The 23,451-nt window shown below is 32.6% G+C and overlaps 1 protein-coding gene across 2 annotated transcripts in view; it reads right to left on the reverse strand.

The window, feature by feature from the left end:
- LOC111512190 (uncharacterized) overlaps window positions 1-10,440 on the reverse strand; it is a 29,901-nt gene extending 19,461 nt beyond the window's left edge. Inside the window, exons 1-6 of one of the 2 annotated variants that reach the window (XM_074175099.1) lie at window positions 10,188-10,440; window positions 9,934-10,126; window positions 9,599-9,765; window positions 9,113-9,225; window positions 8,725-8,876; window positions 1,220-1,590 (exon numbers count right to left, since the gene is read on the reverse strand). In XM_074175099.1, the coding sequence (XP_074031200.1) occupies window positions 1,220-1,590; window positions 8,725-8,876; window positions 9,113-9,225; window positions 9,599-9,765; window positions 9,934-10,110 (980 nt within the window). In that variant the 5' untranslated portion in view covers window positions 10,111-10,126; window positions 10,188-10,440. Of the gene's footprint in view, window positions 1-1,219; window positions 1,591-8,724; window positions 8,877-9,112; window positions 9,226-9,581; window positions 9,766-9,933; window positions 10,127-10,187 lie in introns of those variants that run through there. The other variant, XM_074175100.1, reaches the window with a different exon arrangement.
- Between the last annotated feature and the right edge of the window lie 13,011 nt (window positions 10,441-23,451).

Here is a 23,451-nt window from a genome sequence, read left to right on the forward strand (position 1 = left end):
TTGACACATATTTCTCAGGATAGTAGAGAAGTCTGTTGCATTACTATCTCCAAGAATTAGGATGTTACTCTTCTGTACCATTTCCTGAACCATTGTTTTGTTTGCCCAGTTTACTCCCACTATGACTCATTATGTTGTGGCTTTTGTTTAGGATTGTATTTAATTTTTTCTCGCTTTTGTTTTCAGTTTGGGTCCCAAATGTTTTGTGTGTCAAACCGGCACTAGTATGAGTAGCGACGGTTTTTGTTATAACTTCTTTATCTGCCAAGACTTTTTCTATTTTTTTTTTCTGTTGTTGGATTTCGTTAATAATTGCTTGTTGTTCCTCTATTAATTTATTCAATTCTCTTTCATTTTTTAAAGCCTCTTCTAAGAAACTTTCATGTTCATATTTAAGTTTCTGAATGTGCTTGGTTTTTTGTTCTGTCTCTTTTTCAAGATCTTGGATAGTTTTTTTCCAATAAACTGGTCTCCTTCATATCCTGATTATTATCGTTTGTACAACATACAATCTTATTATCCCTCAAAAATTGTATTGATAGACAGCTTTTATGGTACACAGCAAAGCACACTGTGCATGTATAATGAATAAAAACTTTTTTACAACACTTTTAATTACAACTACTTTCATTACTCATTGTGAAGCCTGCCTAAACTCACACCATGGTAACGTTAGTTACAAATAAAAGTGGTACAAAAACATAGAGTTTCATTTCGCATTTTTCACGAATTTTCTCCATTTTCACAAATTCACCAAGAACGTTCGCTATTGATGGCTGCCAAACAAATACTAAACATTTTTCCAACAAGTACTGTCATTTCTAGGTCAGGCCGGGTACTTGTGGGACCACCCTCGTATATATTGAAAATAAGTAAAGTACAAATACGTTATAGCTCTGCAATCTAAGATGAATGAAGTGAATAAGGAACAAAAATGTCACGAGGTCATTTTGAAAAGATATTTTTTGAGTTTTGGCAATACCAGATTATTTCCTCATAATCACATTATAATTATAACTTCATTATAAAAACTACTTCTATGCATTTTCATTCAGTCCACCGTAGTCCCAAAACTATTACTGGTTAAGTGGTCGCAATCCTTACAACTGGAAGGAGAAAACTGTAAGGTAGGATCTATTGCATGACCACCGAGAGGGAAAACAACTATACCACAATCAAATTCTCAACACCCAATTCCTTATGCAACTCGTTCACTCACCTAACAATAAGCGCATGCAGAGGAGTGTTCCCCAAACTGTCAGGCGTATTGATAAGATCCTTGCATCCGTGGTCCAGTAGCAACCGTATCGTCGATATCGTGTTCTCGGCCGATTTGTGGGCCACCAGCAGCACGACGTGCAGCAGCGTCATCTGCTGTGTGCATGTGCGCACTGTTGTGTCCGCCCCTTGTTCGATCAGCAACTCGAGGAATTTATTGTCGTGCAGTACTGCGTAGTGGATGGGGTAGTACTCATCTTTGATGACGTGGATTTCGTCAGAACGTTCTTTGATGAGGAATTCTGTGCACTTCCAGGCTCCCCGCTCGCAGGCAGAGTGCAGCAGTGGTTTCCTGGCTCGGAATATGCCGTTCTGGAAGGATAAATTGAAATATTTTCGATACAGCAGTAGCTTATTATCTAAAATAACAATTTTTTCAGGCAGTCTCAACTCATCTAAACTTTAGGTTAATGGACTGACACCTATCAGAGAACAACTACTGCGCTGGCTAATACCATGAAGGCGTTGGATTATATATATAGCAGTGGCTATTTTCATTTGAAAAAGTTCTGAGGTATACTGCTTGACACACATAATTTTTTTGTCAAGTTTAATTAAAATAAAGATATGAAACCTGAAATCATTTGTAAGATGGAGTATCAATCAGGGTTTAGATCGCAACACTCATGTGAAACTGCTCTTCAACTCACCTTTTCTAAATGAAAACTGTCAATTGATGACAATAAATATGTAGTAGCAGTATTTTTGGATTTCAAAAAAAACGTTTGAAACTATAGATATATCTATTTTGCTATCAAAATTAGAGTATTATGGAATAACTGATAGGGTGTTGCTATGGTTCAGAAGTTATCTACTCAACATATCTCAATGTACTAAAATAAACAACGTCCTACCAAACCAAAAATTAATTGATACCGGGGTCCCCCAGGGGAGTGTACTTGGCCCTGTTTTATTCATACTTTATTTGAATGACAAATTTTATTAGTGATTGTGAATTCATCAGCAAGCGACTCTGATATTCATAATGCTGTAAGCAAAATTAATTTGACTCTTGAAAACGTGGCTAAGTTTTTGAACATAAACAAAATCAAACTGAATACCACTAAAACGAAAGCTATGATATTGACAACACAATATAAGTATAACTAAATTGATATCAACCCCATTAATAGTAATTGTGGTAGAATTGAAATACCTGGGCTTCATTGTTGACAACACTTTGAACTCAAAAAAACACATTCAGTATATGTGTAATGAAATTTCAAAAAAAATGTTTTTCTTTACTAGAATTAGTAGACAAGTAACATTTCAATCTAATTTGACTGTATATAAAACAATAATCCTACCACACTTTGATTACTGTGCTACTCTGATATCATTACTAGACGGTAATTCTATCTCTACTCTACAAAAATTACAAAACAATGATTGATACTCTGAATTGGATGACAGTAAAAGGTAGATTACAATATTTTTCTATGATATCCATATTTAAAATACTCACTGGAAAAGCACCACATTACTTCAATGAGTTCATTACAAATAACCATCAGATACACAAATATGATACAAGAGGAAGAGATGACTTGGTTGTCCCACGAACTAACCTTGCAAGAACAATGAATTTTATATTTCACAGAGGACTCTTGGACTATAACAAGCTTCCTAATGAAATTAAACAAAGTAACACCCTCCAACTCTTCAAACGCTCCTTATCTCAATATATACGGGCACAATATTATTCCAATTGAGTTGTTCATTATTCTTCTCTCTATTAATCTTGTATCATTTACTACTGTTTTTTTTACATACTATATTCTACTATATAAGTCTTATATATTTCTGTTTTTTTGTATTTTGTTTAATAGTAACTGATATATTTGTATACTATTTATGTATATTAGAATATCTATTTCAAATGAATCTATTTCTATAAAATATTTAATATGTGTGCATGCCATGATGATTTATATATTCAACGGCTATGAGACATTAATACAGTGGTTGATTTATAATTGATTTGTTGAATAAATTGGAAAACATTACCTCTTCGAATATATGATGTGTATTTTGTACCTACTTTCAGTAGTATCATATAATATGAAATATAATGTTTATTCATCAACATTATTAAAAAACATTACAGTTCATTATATCTTTTGAATATATTTATATACACTATTTTATTATGAATAAACAAAAAATTCATCACAGAAGCATTCACAAATGATGCTTGTGCATGACATTTGTCCTACTTGAATATATTGAAACATTATACTTTATGAAACGATATGTTCATATAAGTACTCCTTACTTCAATTTCATCTTGACAAAAATGTATGCACTCGGTATATGTGGAAAAATTGAGGACTGGTTCCGTTCATTCATTCAGGAAACTGATAGTTAGAGTGAATGAACTCAGGAGTCCCTCAGGGTAGTGTCCTGTATCCACTGATTTTTTTGTCATTTATATATAGTAGCTAAAATGTATTACATCAATTCGACAGTGTTGTCAGAAGAACAATTTAATAATAAACTACTTGAAGACTGTTGCTATTCAATTCCACATATCGACTACGGGAAGAGCCATCGGTGAAAACCTGGATATAAACAGTTCATCAACCACATTTCAAAGTAGCTCCAAGTTTTTCGGTACAATCGTAGACGAAAACATCAAATGGGACAAATGCATTGGGTCACTATGTTCCACCTTGAATAAGTACTTCTTTCCATTGAGAAATTTAAAGAGCTGCTTAAATAAAAAGGTCTCATGAGCGTTTACTATGCATTGGTATATTCTTCTATTAGTCATAATATTATAGTTTATAGTCCCGCTACTGGCAGCAGCAGAGTCAACATAGCACAGAAAAGAATCATACGATTGATATTCCATTTGGATTTTCGAGAATCATTTCAAAGAAAAGAGAATATTGACATTCACGAGTATCTATTTGTATGAATTATTAATATCTGCCTATATTCATAAAAACCATTTTATTCAAAATGCGGATATCCAATACTACCCAACCCGTCGAAGAAACCAATTCAGATTGGAAATTGTCAACAACTTGACTTGAAGAATCAGCAAAACAAAATTGAAGTGTTATCTGTTATCTAGGGCATTTTATAGTATTTAAGAATTCATTTTGGACTATCAATGAACAGTGTACTGTGTGCTACCTACTTTCAGTGTTGCTTGGTTTGAAAATGTTTTTTAAAGTGATTTATTGTTTTACTGTTTTAACATTGTTCTGTTTTTTGACTTATCGATCTAATGTAAATTGGTGTATGATCAATAAATGTCTATCTATCTATTTATATGTGATATTAGATATTTCATGTGAATCTTAGCCTCAGAACTTATATTTTATTGATCGTGTTTCATAATTATTGTTTGGCATTAATAATTTACATATTTTTTAAAAATATTGTCCACTTTTTATTCTGCATTAATAATTTACATATTTTTTAAAAATATTGTCCACTTTTTATTCTGATAATTGATTTGAATATTTTTCAGGCTTGGTGATAGTATCACAGTATTTTTGGTGATAAATAATTTGTACTTCTTTGGCCATTTGATACAACATAAAATTTTCCTTCCAACAATAACACAATCAACCATTTCTATTTAAAATAGTGGCGTAGGAGCCATTTTATCCAAATTCAATATGGCGACACTATGACGTCATTCATGAAAATATTGTCAAACTACTGCATAGTGAAATGCATCTTGAGTAAAGTTCATAGTGTGAAAATTGTTCATTATCCTGTTATTATCATTTTCATTAGGTAATGAGTCAATGTATTAATAATTTATATGAAGTCATACAGTAGAACACACATATTTGTTATGATCTGATGATGAACATATTTGAGTAGGTGGTAATTTTATTAACAATATTACTCAACTGCTTTCCTTTACTAAGTTGGTTAATAAAATGTCGGTATACGAGGTCTGTTCAAAAAATACGGTTAATGTTAAAAGTTTGCTGACTATAGTAAAACCAATAATGATTGAGAGTAAAGCGCGTTGTCATATCTAAATTTTACGTTACCAGTTTATAGCAGAATCAAAATATAGTAAGCAGTAGAGTTGTAGGTTGTGGCAAATTATAGATAATACACAATACTAGTACGATTAAAAGGTATTATTTATGACAAAAATCAGTAATGAGCTTGTAATGAGTAATACTTATACATTTCCTGATTACTGATCAGTTAAAATTCATTATTTTTTGTATAGTGTTAGATATTTATTACAACTAGTGGCAATGCTGTACGCAACGACATTTCTGTCTTTGTCACTTTACCTTAACTTCCATCTCATCGTTGCAGTTCTCACTAATGTACTTGCAGCCATGAGCGTATCATTGGTTTGTGAATTATACAGCGTGAATAATACGTTTTACAGTTAAGTTAGTCAGCAATTGACGTGTTGTGATAACAACTGGTGAAAATAATAGTGCTAATAAGTGTTTAAGCGTTAAATAATTATATTTCTACACCGTTCTCAAACTACTCAAAAAATGGGAGACATGGTCGGGCCTTCCACGTCGAAAAAGGTAAAACGGTCGGAGTCTCGGTCAGTAAGAGAAAAACAAATTGTACTGCGAGTATTTCACTGTCTTGAAAGAGATCATCAGCCACCAAAAGATGACTTTGTGCATATGTGCTGTAATTGTACGTGTGTACCTCCGAATAACCAACCGGGCATTTCTACATCATTAAGTTCCACAATTACAAAAGATAAATTAGTTGATATGTGCTCTGATTATACCGGTGTACCAAAATCATCGATTTACAAAATACTAAGAGAAGCAGAAATTCATGGGGCGTACAAACGCCAAAAACTAGTAGCGGACGAAAAAAAATCACAGTTGATGAAGAAGCCAAAACCAGTATACGCAGAACTATTCACAGTTTCTTTTTCAGACATCGTCATGGACAATGCCCCATACCATAGTCGACATTTAGAACCATTACCGAAACAATCATGGAAAAAAGCAGCAATTCAAGAATGGTTAATTAATAAGAACATCCAATATAACAAAGATAGTTTAAAGGCAGAACTACTTCAGCTAACAAAATTACACACAGACAAATATAAAAAATTCGCAGTGGATGAAATGGCGTTAAGTCGTGGAATTATAGTTTTAAGGTTACCACCATACCACTGCGAATTAAACCCAATAGAATTAATCTGGGCGCAAGTAAAAGGATATGTGGCACGAGAAAACAGAACATTTAAATTAGTGGACGTACAACATCACCTACAAGAAGCTATTCGAACTGTTTCTGCAGAAGACTGGAAGAAATGCATGCAGCATGTTTTAAAAGAGGAGCAAAAAATGTGAGACGTAGACAACCGTATTGAACACAATATTGAACCAATCATAATTCACTTTGATGATAGCGGTAGCAACAGTGACGAATCTGAGGTTGAAGATTAGACGAAAATTTGTACATTTACATTTATATTATATTCTATTATCAAAAATTTGTAATTTGTATTTTCTAGTACCCCTGACGATGAGTTTAAGTTACTCGAAAGCTTGAGAATAGTTATAAAGAGTTCACTTATCAATTGCTACAACCCAATAGTGAAAAAAAGTTTTATATATATATATATATATATATATATATATATATATATATATATATATATATATATACGATATTGCAAAGTTTTAATGAAATAAATAAAAAATGTGTATGAATATTTTAACTAATTGTACTAAGAATTTTTCTTTCATTCTTAACCCTCTCAAAAATTAATAAGCACGCCCCCGATTTGCTGTCAACTGGGCTTACTTCTACTCTCAATCATTATTGGTTTTAGTATACATACATTCACTACAACATTTGCTTCAAATGTTGTGTAAAAAATCGAATAAGGTGCTCAAAAATACTTGAAATTTTGAGTGACATACGGTGATTGTAATCTGAGTCAAAAAAATGTTTACAAATATTACAAGCTTTTCACAGAAGGTCGAAAAGATATAAATGATGACGCTCGTCCTGGACCCCCCAACACATCAACATCCGATAAAAATGTTGAGAAAGTGAAGAGAATTGTTATGGAGAATCGTTGCATCACTATTAGGGATGTTGATGAGGATGTCAGCAAATCGGATAGCTCATGATAGAGTAGAATAGAGTAGTTTATTTGACCATACAGTTGTACATTTATGACAAGTCACAAATACAGAAATCCTTGATCAGAGATAAAATGCATCTACTATGAAATATAAGTAAAGAATATAAGTTAAATAACATCATAAATATAAAATCTTTGAAATATGTCGCTAAAATCAAAATGTAGGTATGTTGATTCAATGAGGCCTTTCGTAAGTTAAAGATCCCGCCATTCCTCTATATTATAGAAACAGTGTTGGAGGAGAAAGCTTTTGATAATAAATTTAAATTTAGTGAGGTTAAGTGACTTTACATATGAATGAAGATGATTATAAAGATTTAAGTTCAATGAATTTCTTTGACTGATAGTCAGATTATGTCTAGGCAGGTTCAATAAACTTGCGGACCTCGTTTCATTTGCATCATTTTCACCATGTCTTTCAAATTTGTCATTTTCATGGATCTCTAGTAACACTGTATAGACATACAGTGTTGTAAGTGGCATAATGCCGAGTTGAATAAAAAGAGGACGACAATGATCTTTGTAACCTGCTAGAATTCTTATGGCCTTTTTCAGGCACCTAAACACACTTATCGAGTTACTTGAATGACTCCAATTGAGAATACCATAAGAAATAACTAAGTGAAATAATCCATAGTAGGCTCTTTTCAGCGTCATCAAGGTGACCACATCGTTCAGTCGCCTCAAAACGAACAAAACAGTAGAAAGTTTGCTGAACATAGCTTTGATATGATAAGACCAGCTCAATCTATCATCAATAGTGAATCCTAATATTGATTGGGGAATATTGCGATTTGCAGATACGATTATATTTTGAGTTTTATCTTTATTCAAGGTGAGTTTGTTAGCAGCAAACCAATTATACTCTAATGTTTTGCTATCTTCCATCATTAGTTGTAAGCTAGTTAAGTCTTTACTAGAGCACATTAAAGTTGTATCATCTGCAAATAAGATACATCTTGCTGGTTTCATGAGACTGCATGAACATTGATGTAGATCAAGAACAATAGTGGACCTAAAACGGATCCCTGAGGAACACCATTCTTCATTTCTTTGAAGTCTGACTTTATGATATGCAATTTTTTGGGAAATTTTGGGCATGAAGTGTGTGGCAGCGAAGTTTATTCCAAAATTGCTGAATTTAGACAAAAAAAAACTTTGAGGATTGGAAAAAACACTGGCACAAGTGAACTATATCTGAGGGAGACTACTTTGGAGGGGGACAAAATAGAAATTGATGAATAAATGAATGTTTTTGAGAAAAATTGAATTTTACCTTATTTTTTTGAACAGACCTCGTATACATCAATATCTGACAATCTTACCCACGGATCTTCTCCCCTCTGCGCTAATAACATCAGAATATTCACTTGATCCCCATCAAGAGCGTAAAAAATGGCTGATTGGAGTTTGCTACTTGGTATCCGTTCTCTGCTATCTCTCTCAATGCACGTTTCTTCTTGCTGCATTGCGGACGCTAAAAGAAGAAATCAATTATTATTGAGGGTGCACAGGTCACAAATGAATATTCTTAAATATTGTTCGAAATTGTTTGTCTATTCAATGGTTGAATATTGATTTTTTTTTAAGACAAATTTATTCAAATATAACATGATTAGTGCAAGTAAAATTCACGAATATATGTGTAGCTGTAATCTTCAAAAATGTTCTTTTCAGTTATACGTAGAAATGTATGTATTTCAGAACTCTCACAGTATTTTCCTCTCTGCTCACAGTTACTGTTGTGTGGTCCAGGAAAACACATCCTGGCTTCTACATCAGATTTTGCTCCATGCTTCAACAGGAGTTCAACACATTCATCGTACCTGTAGAAAAAAATTATGAATCTATAGCTAAATACATTTTGGAAATGTTTTCAAAACAAACATAAGACGGAATTGATTGGCATTTCTGTTGAATAATCTAAAAAGTTGTGCAGATAGAACTCCAAACAAAAATCAAGGGGTGTCAGATCAGGTTATTTGCAAGTGATCAAAAGAGAAAATGAAGAACAATCAAAATTTACATTAACAAATAAATATAAGATACGATACATTTTTCAAATCATACATTTTTAGATCAATGTATCAAATCTTTATAATGCTTCTGCAGGTTACAAGCTTTGTGTGCAGGTTATTTTTTTACATATTGTCAAATAATTTTGAAGAAGCAATATTCTTACATCATACTTTGACTCACCCTTTCAGGCAAGCAATGTGGAGAGGAAGGCTGCAAGGAAATCTGTTGACATCTGCTGAACTGTGACGTGCCAGCAGCCACCGAACGAGTTCCACATTATTGGCCCCCACGCATCTTTGCAGTAAATTGTAACCCCCTTCATCGTGAATAGACAGGATGTTTTCGTTCTGAAAAGTAAATGAAGAAACATTCTGCAAATATAAACAGATACTACACAACTAGTAGTTTGACTTAACGAGTCTACACAAGTCAAAATTCGTGATTTTGTGTGGGGGATTTATGCTAGTTTGGACAGATCCACTTTTCGTCTACAGCGTAGGGTACTGGATATTTACCTTTGGAAGCTGCAGAAGGTGCCCTTCTAATCTTTGAACGCCAATTCTTGGGTTGGCTGTAAGGGAATCAAAGATGTCCTTTACACGACGTCTGGTCGTTTCGGACACCTTGTGCCCGTGCCCGTTAGTCAATAGGGCACTGCCTGATTGAAAAACCTGGCTGACTTGCCCACCCATTTTTTAAGAAAAAAATCTGAAATGACGTCACAAAATTAACAGTAACAAGTTGAAAGTCGTTTTTTATCGACAATTACCTTGAATATTCAATTAATTGTATTGATAGGGTTGTTTTCCTATAATTTAAGAAGACTGGAAAAGGGAAAAACATGTTAGGTTATTGGGGGTTTTCGCAAGACTTTTAATGAATGCACTCAGAAACGTTTTAATGAATCGTCAAAGAGTGCTTCAAGTGAGCACGATATTAAACCTGGTAATTTTAAAGATTCTTATCATAATTTTCGACACCGCCACTATTATCATTTTGCGCACAACATGAATAAATCATAAATCAATGAAGATTGTGGTGCGCTCTGCATTTTGAATAAGGTAACCGAAATGTCTTCCACAATAAAAAAGTAATTCGCGTTCTAGTAAAAACTCATTAGAAAACATCTCTGTTCTAATTGCACGAACGCAGTTTTGACTGCTGGGCTGAAGATGGCCTGTGAATATAAAGCCTATTTCCTGTTTAAAATATATGAAACAGATAGACGTTACGGTTTTCTTTCCATTCAGATCAAATAAGTGCCATTTTTGTATATAAATATGTTGAATAAACATGAAATTTTGTTTATAGTTACTATTAGCCGAGACATCTATTGTGCCTAAATAAAAGTAGAATTCGATGGGTTTGATTCCACTATTCGCCACTCGGAGGCGAATCAATCATTCGTCTAGTGTTTGAAAAACAGAAGACTCAAAGATTTTGAAAATTTTCTTTTAAAATATTTTAATTTTGGATACATTTTCTATCGATAAAGCAGTAATCAAAATTTTTAGTTCTTGAGATAAGAAAGGAAGATATTTTCTAAATGATGTGTTGAAGGAAAAAACTATCATAACACTTTAGAAATGACCAATATTTTCAAAACTCTTCTAGTTAAATAAATATCAAGAGAGATGAACGATAGTGTATAATTGGGCTTTTTTAGATTAAAAATAAAATGACTGTTTAATGATATCCATTTGGATTTTTTCAGAAATAAAGAATTCGGTTGCATAAAATATATTTTATATACCTAATGTGAATAGAATAAAAAAAAGATTACCCAATTTATGCGCTATTGACTGTTATTATGCTTATGGTTATGAAAAATTTAATATGAAAAGTACCACTTTTAGACCAATTGTACAAAAAAATGTAAAAAAGTTGCTCTAGTTATTGTTATCGTAATCAAACAGTGAGAACAAGGTACTAATGATTGCTTGATTATGGTATCAGTAAGGAAAATAATTTTCAATTCTTACCACTGGCTAGTTGTTAGAAGCCGATTTAATTTTATTCGTGGTATTCGTTATTTGAGAAAAATTATAATTGTCTTCAAATATCCCTGCATATTATACAAAAACAAATTTTGTTCGTTTTTATTTTCAATTCGCCATTTCCTCTCTTTATATCTGATTGTCTTTTCCTCAAGAAACCAAAGGCAGGTATAATTGAATACACCGGATATCACGTTTTCGATATTCCTATTCCCCCCGGTGGATTTCCTTTCTGTAACTTCCAATATATCTCAATACGTTTCGAAAGAAATGTCGCAATATCGTGTTTGAGGTTACAGTCGATTTGCAATTATGAATCACAGTGAAAACGGTAAGTGTTTTTGATAATGATTAATAAATGTCTTTAAATTAACCGTAAATAGTAATACGTACAACAAATAGGTTCAGAATGTGTGAAAGTATACCAGTGTTTTATTTTAAACTGTCACAATAATTTCGATCACAAAAGGTGTCCAACTGCATTATTTTCAAAAAAAAAACGCTGACACTATTTTCTTTGATTCTCGTTGATACAACAAAATATTCACGAAATTAAGAATTAAAGCCTGTATGTTCAAAAAATAATCTATTTCTATTTTGTCCCCTTCGAACTAGTCCCCCTCAGATATAATACACTTGTGTCAGCGTTTTTCCAATCCTCGAAGAAGTCCTGATTAGAACTTTTTTGTTATGTCCTTGAGCTTTCCTAACGATTCGGTTTTTATCTCCTCAATCGTGGCAAAACGCCGTCCTTTCATAGGTCTTTTCAATCTTCAGAACAGAAAAAAGTCGCAGGGGGCAAATCTGGTAAATACGGTGGCTGAGGCATGATTACGATGTTGTTTTTGACCAAAACATTACAAACAAGGAATGACGAGTGCGCAGTTGCATTATCGTGATTCAAAAACTATGAATTGTTTTTACACAATACCGAACGTTTTCTTCTCGCAAGCGGAACTTATCTTCAAGATAATCCTTCTTATTAACCGTATGACGATATGGCAAAAATTCCTGATGCACTACGTCACGGTAATCGAAAAAAAAAACAGTGAGCAAAACTTCGATATTTGATAAAACTTGGCGTGTTTTTTTGGTCTTCGCTCTCCTGGGCTCTTCCATTGGGACGATTGGACTTTGGTTTCGATGTCATAACCATATACCCGTGATTTGTCACCAGTTGTGACCCTTTCAAGTAAATTGGAATTGCCGTTGACATTCAACAATTCCCCAACGATGTTCAAGGGACCGTTTTTTTTTTGTCAAAATTCTTCGAAAAAATTGTGACACAGAGTCCGCAGTTTAGATGCCATAAATCCAGCTAGATTTAGATTCAAACAAAAAATGTGGAGTTCTTTCATTAAACCTGAAGAAAGCATTTGATATTGTTGGTATAAAATTCTTCTGAATAAAGGCATGACATTGAACATTGGTATCCGAGGTTTAGTTTATAATTGGTTTCAACATCATTTAATGAATAGAAAGCAATATGTCTATATTGTGGGGTACCGCAAGGATCAATACTTGGACCTGTTTTGTTTCTAATATATTTCAATTATTTAGCTACAGTAAATTTTTTTGGTAAATTCCAATGTTTGTTGACGACACCACTTCAATTTACAAAGGAAATAGTGTACAAGAAATCAAAATTATTATTTCATAAGACTTTGATTAAATATCTTTATGGCTGCAATGCTACAAAATATCACTGCATTTTCAGAAATCTTCATATATGTTCATATCAATTGATTCAATAGATCCAATTAAATTCAATAATGAAAATATTAAATACTCTCTAGTGCTAAATTTATTAGTCTTATTCTAGATGAAAATGTATCATGGAGACAACACACTGAAATAATAAGAAAAAAAAACTCATATAATTGGAATTTTATTCAAAATAAGAAATGTTGCACCCCTGAAATACCTTATATTGATTCATTTTTCAATAGTATATTCCAAAATTCAACATCTAGTATCAGTATGGGGAATAGCAACAAATTCCTTATTGAAACCAATTAAAAAACTTCAGAATAAAATTATAAAGTGTATATTCAAGAGGAAATACTAGAAGCCTAAAGTCAACTTGTATAAAGCAAAAAAACTATTAGATTTGTCATCTTTACATAAATTCAAATTATGTACCTTCATTCATTTAGTCAAAAATAAGCTCAAACATTTGAATCGAACTTTCAAGATCAATGGTGACCAACACAACCATTTGACAAGATATTCAGACCATCCAAAATTAATGAAAATCAAAAGAAATATTGGTCAAAATTCGATTTATTTTAAAGGCATCAAGTTTTACAACCGAAAGCTTTGAATAAGTTTAATAAACAAAAATTTCGGATTAAATTGAAAAAATATTTATTGTTTGTATGATGTACGATGTGTTCATTTATGTGTTAGTTGATGAGTGTGTATGTGTGTATATAATATGTATACCCATGTGTGTATTTGTATATGTGCGTATATACAGTGTGACCCATTTTCAATGGAAACACTCCCCTAAAATTTGAAGTCGTGAACCAATTTTAATATTTATTTTTTTGAACTGTCAAGTACTAAAAGGTCTACCTTGGAACAAATTTTGAAATGTTTATTAAAGTTTCAGGGCATACTACGATATTTTTTCTTAGTCGAAAATCGGGATTTTTTATTAGCGATTTTTTTATTGAAAAAATCACTACGCCACTGGATTCAGAGTGTCTCTAAACAGGTGTGACCAAAATTTCATGAAAAAATATTCATTATTAATAAAGTTATGACAACTCAAAAATTCGAAAACTCACACAGCTAACAGTCACAAAAAACACCATATATCAACAGATACAGCCATGAGAATACTTTTTTTATGATTTCAACAATAAAGTGCCGCCAGATGAAAAAAAAAACAACTAGCGTAAATATTTTTAATGAAAATAACGGAATTACATTCAAGTTTTCACGCAAATTAACTAAATCCAAGACCTAATATTTCAATTTAAATCTTAGTGGCCATGGAAATGATATTACAGTTCGACACTTGTGAAAGATTTAAGTAAGATTCCTGGGTTTTTAGACATCTTAGATTTAAGTGTACTATTGTCAACAATATTCACCTTACAGTTATTCGAATTATTTTGTCATGGCTGCAAGATTGAGCGTAAGAGAGAAAATTGAAATTGTACGCCTTTCGGTAGATGACGTTAGAAGTGCTAAAGAGGTTTGTAGAGTATTTAATGAGAGACATCCAGATCGTCCTCGTATTAGCTGCGGTGAGGTAAATAAAATAAATGAAATATTCAATGAAACTGGTGCAGTATCAAAAATTATGTTAAAAAGTAATCCTGTACAAAAACGAAACAGGAATGACAGGAATGATCAAATCATTTTAGATTATTTCGGAAATTATCCTGCCAGTATAAGGAATGCCACTTTAGATTTGAATATTCCACGAGAAACTATTCGGAGATGTCTCAAGGCGAAGAATATTAAACCTTTCAAGTCAAAATTTTTACACACACTTCAAGAGGCGACGAAGCAAGACGCCTGGAATATTGTTTATGAAATTTCCTAAAAAATATTTTATATACCGACGAAGCCACTTTCACTACAAATGGAGTAGTGTCATCACATAATTGTCGCTATTGGGCAGCGGATAATCCTAACTGGGTAATAAACTGTAAAAGCCACTATGCCCAAAAAATCAACGTCTGGTGTGGGAATGAACGAATTATTGGTTCTTTCTTTTTTGAGGAAAATATTAATGCGCAGAGGTTTCTAGAATTTTTAAACACACAGTTTTGGGATGCTATTCACGAGCTGCCAATCAATGAACGATCAAATTTAATTGTCCAGTTAGATGGGTGTTCAGTTCATTATGCCAGAGCTGTGAGGCAATGGTTTAACGAACATTTTCCAAACCGATGGATAGGCCGTGGTAGTCCGTTTATAGAGTGGCCACCCAGATCTCCAGACCTCACAGTTTTGGACTTTTTTCTCTGGGTACTTCTCACACAAAAGGTTTACAAAAACCGCTCAAGAGATAGAAATGAACTTTGTGCAAGAATTCGACAGGTATGTGCAGATATTAGCCCCCAAGAACTAAGGAACGTAATCAGAAACATTCGTAAGCGCTACGATACGTATATCGAAATACGTGGTGGATTAGTAGAGGCTACTAGAATATGAGTTAGAATTAATTGTTGCACTGGATCGAAACATTTCAATAATTAGTTATTAGTTACGTTTATTAAAATTTTTTGTTTCATTGTTAGTGGAATTGTGTGAATGTAATTCCGTTATTTTCACTAAAAATATTTACGCTTTTTGCTTTTTTTTTCATCTGGCGGCACTTTATTTTTCAAATCATAAAAAAAATGATATATTGTGACTGTTAGCTGTGCGAGTTTTCGAATTTTTGAGTTGTCATAACTTTGTTAATAATGAATATTTTTTTATGAAACTTTGGTCACACCTATTAAGAGGCACTCTGAATTCAGTGGCGTAGTGATTTTTTCAATAAAAAAATCGCTAATAAAAATCCCGATTTTCGACTAAGAAAAAATATCGTAGTATGCCCTGAAACTTTAATAAACATTTTAAATTTTGTCCCAAGGTAGACCTTTTCGTACTTGACATTAAAAAAAAAAAAATTAAATCGATTTACAACTTCAAATTTTAGGGGGTGTTTCCATTAAAAATGGGTCACACTGTATGTGTATAAGTATATGTGTGTGTATGTATATATTTATATATATATATACTTAGTTATTTATAGTTAGTTTTTGAATTATTGCTTTTTTCCTGCTATAAAAATGGTATGTTTCTTGGGAAAATAAATCATTATTATTATTAACTTTGCTGCCATACGCTTCACACCCAAAACTTCCGAAAAAAATCCATGACGATGAGCCAACCGACATGTCGACATCCTCAGCAACTTCTCCAAAACAATTTTCTTCACTTTCTCAACATTTTCCTCAGAGTACAATCACCGTATGGCACTGTCAACATTTCAAGTTGTTTTGAGCACTCAATTCCATTTTTTACACAAAATTTCATGCAAATCCTTTGATCCATTTTTTTTCGATAACTGAAAATCGCAGTCCCCGTAAATATAAATAGTCCATAGTAAATTATCATCTACCTATACTGATTCGTATCAGTCACCAGAATTAATAAAGAGATAATATTAATGAATATTAGTTCGAATCGAACTGTTTATCTATTTGCTATGGATTTAGAGTAGGTATTTTCAGTGATTATAATCCGTTTTCAGTGGAAATAAGTAAAGCTGCAGAACTTCTGAAGGTATTACAAGGCAAAAAGAATTCAATGGACGGGTAAGAGTAATATTTATTTTTTAATTTATTTACAGCATTGCCATTTTTTTTTACAAAATAATAAAAAAAATCACACATATGTACTTACTATCAGCTAGGTGTAAGTAAAAAAACATAAAAACAGAAAGGCAAAAATAAGACAATCAATCACAATCTTTCCAGAATCTTTTTTAAATGATTTCAAAGAAAAATTGAAAAGTTTTTGGCTTTCTACTACTCCATCTTGATATAGAAAAATGTGGGAATCTTCCAAAGAAAGGAAGGAAGTAATCAATTTTGAAAGAAGTAACTGTATACATAGATGTGTAGATAATGCAAAGAAGAAACTTTCAGACACAAATCTGGAAGAAAAAGCCTTCCTGAAACAGCTACTTTCATATAAACATTGAATTACACGAAAGAAAAATTCTTTTCGAAACAAATACTTTTATATGAACACTGAATTATAAAGAAAACACTTTTTTCTACTCAGTTTGTATTCCAAACATATAACCCTTTCAAATTAAGGATTGAAAAGTTCTAAATCCATATTGTGAGTCTTAGAAAGTCTTAAAATTGTACCTATAGACTCATTCTGGTCATAGTTAGTATGATATAATAATATGTTTATTTGTCAATTGTTCACATGCTAATTTACATCGATTATATTATATATAATATACAAATAAACACAAATAAACACCAACACAGAACATCGCGAAAGCAGAGCTTGTATGCGATAAGACTGCCAAAATTTTCGATTAAAAAATATACGTATTTTATGAAATAAACTATAGCAACAAACAAAAAAGAAATACAGAAGAAATAATCTAGACAGTAAATAAAACTTTTGTATGTAGTAGTTAATAAAAATAATTATAAACAAAAAGAACTACAAACCATTGCAAACAACAGGATTTGCCAATACAAAAAAAGAACAACATACCATGTTACTAGGACGTCAGGCTCTTAGTAACAAATTAATTTGATGTCGTTCGTCCAAAACGAATTTTTTAATTAATTTTTTAAATTTTTTAAAATGTTCTGCCTGTCGAATGGACTCCGAAAGTATATTATAGGCTCGACTAGCTGAATGCAAATGACTTCGATGACCAATTGTTTTGAGTGTCAGTTCTGTTTTGATAAATTTTTTAACTTTATTTCTAGTGTTATGTACGTGGTCTAAATAATCGTGACGTGTATGTTTATATTGAAAATACACTAACTGTATGTAGTACAACTGACTAATATCAAATATTTTAGCCTCTTGATAAAGAAGGGTACTTGATGAAAGGGTACTTTGAAAATTTATGTATTTATTGTTCTCTTTGGATTCAAATTTGAAGTTATACGTTCAACAAGTTCCGGGGAATTATTGCTACCATTAATTATTTTGTGAATTAGTGTAAGATCTGATTCTGATCTTCTATGAGCCTATGAGTTACCTGTATTCACCGATATGATATCCCAGTTTGTGTGTAGAATACCTTAAATACTTGTTTTAAAGACTTTCAAGCATATCAATATCCACATCATATGAGGGACATCAAATTGTGGAGTTGTATTCAATTATGATCTAACGACATATGATTTTCAAAGAAAAAATAAAAGAATCTCGCTGGTGATACTTTTATGATACTTTTTTTGATTAACCGCGATATTTAAAATTTTTGATTCTTCGATTTGTTCACTACTAATTGAAAATGACCTCGATATATTGCGATTTTTACTTTCATCTCGCAAGGTTTACGCAGTTTTAAACGCTCACGGTTATTCGAAGCTGATGAATGAGAAAGTTTCTCTGTAAAATCGATTTTTTTATAGCCGTAACATTTGCCCAATTCCTCACCAGTCATTGATCCGAGTATCTAGTTTATTATTGAATTCTTATCTCCCAGTGAAATCATGATTATGGGGACCTAAAAGGCATTTATTAATGTGTGAGATGGTGTGAGATTACTAGGTATATATGTTACGGTAATTCTTCAGTTACTTGCTATTATAACACCAATATTTTAATCTGGAAATAGAACCAATTCGGAGAACTACCGTCCAATAATTGTTATTACAAATTTCTCGAAAATTTTTGAGACTATCCTGAAATCGCGAATCAGCGCATACCTAAATAAAAATAATATTTTATCTGAAAATCATTACGGTTTTCAATAGGCAAATCAACTGTAGACGCCATATCACGAATCACATTAGTAAATACGTAGATAAAAATGTACCATCCCTATGTATATTCGTAGATTTGAAAAAAGCTTTTGACACTGTCAGTCACGATCTGAAGCAAAGAAAACAAAGTGTGAAAATTAAAGACGCGAAGAGTGACATTCACACTGTTGAGTACGGCGTATATCAGGGAACCGTTTTGGGTCCACTACTTTTTAACATCTACCTGAAAAGTTAAATAATCAGTTTTGCTGACGACACTGCAATTATTTATCAGTCGGATTCATGGCATTCTCTGAAACAAAAAGCAGAAAAAAATTTCAAAATGATAATTAAATGGTTGGAAAGTAAATTATTGAGTATAAATATTTCCAAAACATTTTACATTACCTTCACTTCGTATGCCAATAATTACCAGATTTCAAATCACTTTCAATAAAATACGATGACGTAGAACTTTCCGTTTCATCAGTAGATACATTGAAATACCTTGGTATATACAGTGCGAGTCTCTAACATGAAACAAATTCACTAAATCAAACGTGTTGTTTCTTTCGGAAATATGCTCAGACACGTCGATTAGTATTTTAAAGAGCCCTTATTTTCATATAAAAAAATTATACAGTGTGTCTCAAATATGAGATATGACTTCGTCGATAATTTTTTTTAATGACAACCCTATTTTTTTAATGACTTTTATTAAAGGGTTCAACAAGTTGCACATGCCTGCCAAATTTCAATTTTTTACTCCTTGTCGTTTGAAAGATATTTAACAAACATTATCTAATTCAAAAAATGAGTTCAATTCAATAGTCTTCTTTCAATAAATGCTTAGAATTTCAGGGATACCTGACAGTGACATTGTCATAAAAAAGTTATCAAAAAAAAGTAAGGAGAGTAGTATCGCATTCCAATCATATTTGTGCACAAAAACTGTTAGTCGTTTCACAGTTTGATGTTCGCCATTAGTAAAATGCCGTACTTAACTGAAATACATAAGATTGACATTCTAATGATGATTGGCTACGGAGATAGGACAAGAACACAAAATAGAGTTACCCATTTATTCAGAGACAAGTATCCTGATTTACCATCCATATCGCCAAGTACCGTAAGCAAGATCGAAAACAGTTCAGGGAAAATGGGCATTTAAGAAAAAGAAATAATCATCATCGGAGTGAGCTCAGTGAAGAGGTCAAAATAAATGTTCTTCTCTCTGTCGAAGAAAATCCCCATGTCCCCACTAGGCAGATAGCTAGGGAACTCGAAATTAGCTAGTCTTCAGTGGCAAGAGTTCATAAAGCTGAAAAATTTCATCCATATAAAATAACAATCCTCCAGGAACTCACCGAAGATGATCCAGATAGAAGACTCCAGTTTTGCGAACAAATGATGGATCTACTAGACAGGAATGTTGTACAAAAAGAAAACGTTTCATTTTCTGACGAATCAACGTTTATATTGAATGGTGTGGTAAATCGTCAAAATTGTCGTTATTGGGCAGACATAAACCCACACTGGATGAGCGAACGCCACACTCAACATCCAGAAAAAGTCAATGTTTGGGCAGGGATTGTTGGTGATCGACTTATAGGACCGATTTTCTTCCACAAAAATCTTACTGGAGCAAGATATTTAGAATTTTTGCAGGAGGACCTAGTTCCGAATTTGGCTATTTTCTTCCCTTGTCCTATAGAAGCTGACGTCCTGAATAGAAACATCTGGTTTCAACAGGATGGCGTGCCTCCTCATTTTACAAGACCTGTCCGTGAGTACCAGAATGATGTATTTCCAGACAGATGGATTGGCAGAAGAGGACCCTATGAATGGCACCTAGGTCTCCGGATTTAACACCTTTGGACTTTTTCTTATCGGGTTACTTGAAGAGCAAAGTTTTTAAGACCAAACTGGCAAATATTGAGGATTAAAAGAACGAAGTAATCAGAAATGTTCAAAACGAGTTTCAGTTACGTTTAGGGTATTGTCAGTTAGTAAATGGACAACATTTTGAACACTTGTTAATGAAAGACTATCGATTTTGAATTCATTTTTTGAATTAGATAATGTTTGTTAAATATCTTTCAAAGGACAAAGAGTAAAAAGTTGAAATTTGGCAGGCATGTGCAACTTGTTGAACCCTTCAATAAAAATCATTGAAAAAACAGGCTTGTCATTTAAAAAAATTATCGATGACGTCATATCTCATATTTGAGACACACTGTATACTTTTTTACATTAAAATAAAGGCAAATTAAAATACGTGTCCGAACATATTTCTGAAGAAAACAACACCTATGATTTAGTGAATTTGTTCCATGTTAGAGACTCGCACTGTATATTGACGCTCAGCTAAAATGGGATGCACATATTGATTACACAGTCAAAAAACTATGATTCGTTACATATAGATTAAAATACGTGAAACCATACCTACAAACAGCCCAGATGCGAATGCTATACTATACATTGTTCGAAACCCACCTCACATACGGAATAATTGCTTGGGAAGCAGCAAACACAACTTTTCTGAAACACCTAGAACAAGCACAACAATCAGTATTGAAAATTATCCACCTCAAAAAAAGAACTTACCCGACCGAGTCATTATGTAAAGAAACATCAATTCTAGACATCTCAAAACTATAATAAGACCATATTAATAGACATGAATTAGGAAAAATAGAACACCAACATGAAATTCGACACAAAAATAATTCATATGTCCCGAATTCAAGGAAAAACATCCTTCAAAGGTCTTACTCATACTTAGCTCCTCGATTATATAATCTCGTCCCACATCATATAAAAAATATCAGGAGTAACAATTCACCAGTACGTTGATATGAAAAATGTTTACTATCACAGTGACATGCACAGAAACTGATTCACATCTTCATACAGAAAGTTTGAAGATATAATAAAAATAATATGTCTAATAATTCTAAAACGTCTTACTTTTTATTTATTTATACCATTTCATATTTTAATTTTTGAAATTGTATTCATTAGTAGGTATTCCAATTTCTACACAACCCACGCACAGATATATCCTTCTGTGGAATTTCTATATTTATTCGGAAATTGCCTAGTACAACTTGTGACATTGAAATATGTATGTTTCCCAATAAATATTATTATTATTATTATATTATTATTATTATTACTTTAGGTATACACACCAGTTATTTTCTGAAAAAATGTCTCAAAGAACACCTTTCCAAAAAAGCATTTCAATATAAAAGTTATAAAAATTCTTATCATCAATATCAAAAAATATCAGTTTGTAGAACAGTTGTTCACTTCGAACATTATTTGAAAACATGCATGTATAGAAAAAAAACAAATAATCTGGAACTTCAATTCAATTAGTCGAGGCACATTTGTTGGTAGAGGACTACGTCAAATAACTACCAGAAAAGAATTTATTCAATGAGTACACTTTTTATTATAATAATAATAATGGCCTTTTTAATAATAGTCTCTTTCTACTCCTTCCATTTTAAACTAATCATTACGTGTTTGATAGCAGGTAGGAAATGGCTCATTTAGAATACACGTGTATTCTAAATTAATGGCGGCCACTTCCATAAGAAATTTAAAAAAATGATGAGATATGTGTGCCATTAGGCCTTAAAGTTTTTTGGGAAAGAAAGGTTTTGGCTTTCTACTACTCCATCTGATACAAAAAAATGGATGAGAGAATCTTTCAAAGAAAGGAAGGATTAATCAATTTGAAAATAAGTAACTCTATACTTGGATGTGTAGATCATGCAAAGAAGTAACTTTCAGACACGAACTGAAAGAAAGTCCTCCTGAAACAGCTTTTTTCATATATACTTAAAGTTATTAAACGCACCCCGTATACTTGGTTGCATTCTCACCGATGGTTTGTTGACATTCAGAGATAGTCAGTTGTTGATGGGAGTTGAAATAAAACCAGTTGGTATTAACGTCCGAGTTTTTCTTGAAGATAACACGACATGGTGGCAGCGCTGCCTTACGAGCAATGTTAAACTGTCGTGAGTGATCGGGCTCCGTTTTTGAGCTTTTGCGACAGTTAAACTAACGACACTAGACGTCAATACCGCAGGATTTGCGAATCAGCTGGTTGAAAGTACGTTTGCAAAGACACTAAAATTCCGAATAATAACTCAACAATTGCGTAGGAACGTCCAGAGAGATTTACGAATGTCCAGGCGCCTGCCGAGTTCAATTTTTCCCAGCCCCAGCAATGGACTCAGTGGAAAAAACGTTTTGAACGTTATATGTCAGTAAGTGGGTTCAATAAGAAAGCCGATAAAGACAAAATTGACATGTTCATCTACCAAATGGGAAATGAGGCAGAAGAGATTTAATTGCAACAAAACCTGAGCGGCAACGAAACATATGCAGAAGTACTTGAAAAATTTGATAAATATTTCATTCCAAAAAGAAATGTCATTTTCGAACGATATCAATTCAATGCTCGAGTACAAAGACCAGGTGAACCAGTGGAAAATTTCATCACCAGTTCACACACCTTAGCAGAATATGCAGAATATGCGAATATGGTGCT

This window comes from Leptinotarsa decemlineata, unplaced genomic scaffold (genome assembly GCF_025532065.1).
Source record: "Leptinotarsa decemlineata unplaced genomic scaffold, Ldec_3_MD MMD2_tig00000882_RagTag_RagTag, whole genome shotgun sequence".
In the NCBI taxonomy this organism is placed as follows: domain Eukaryota; kingdom Metazoa; phylum Arthropoda; class Insecta; order Coleoptera; family Chrysomelidae; genus Leptinotarsa; species Leptinotarsa decemlineata.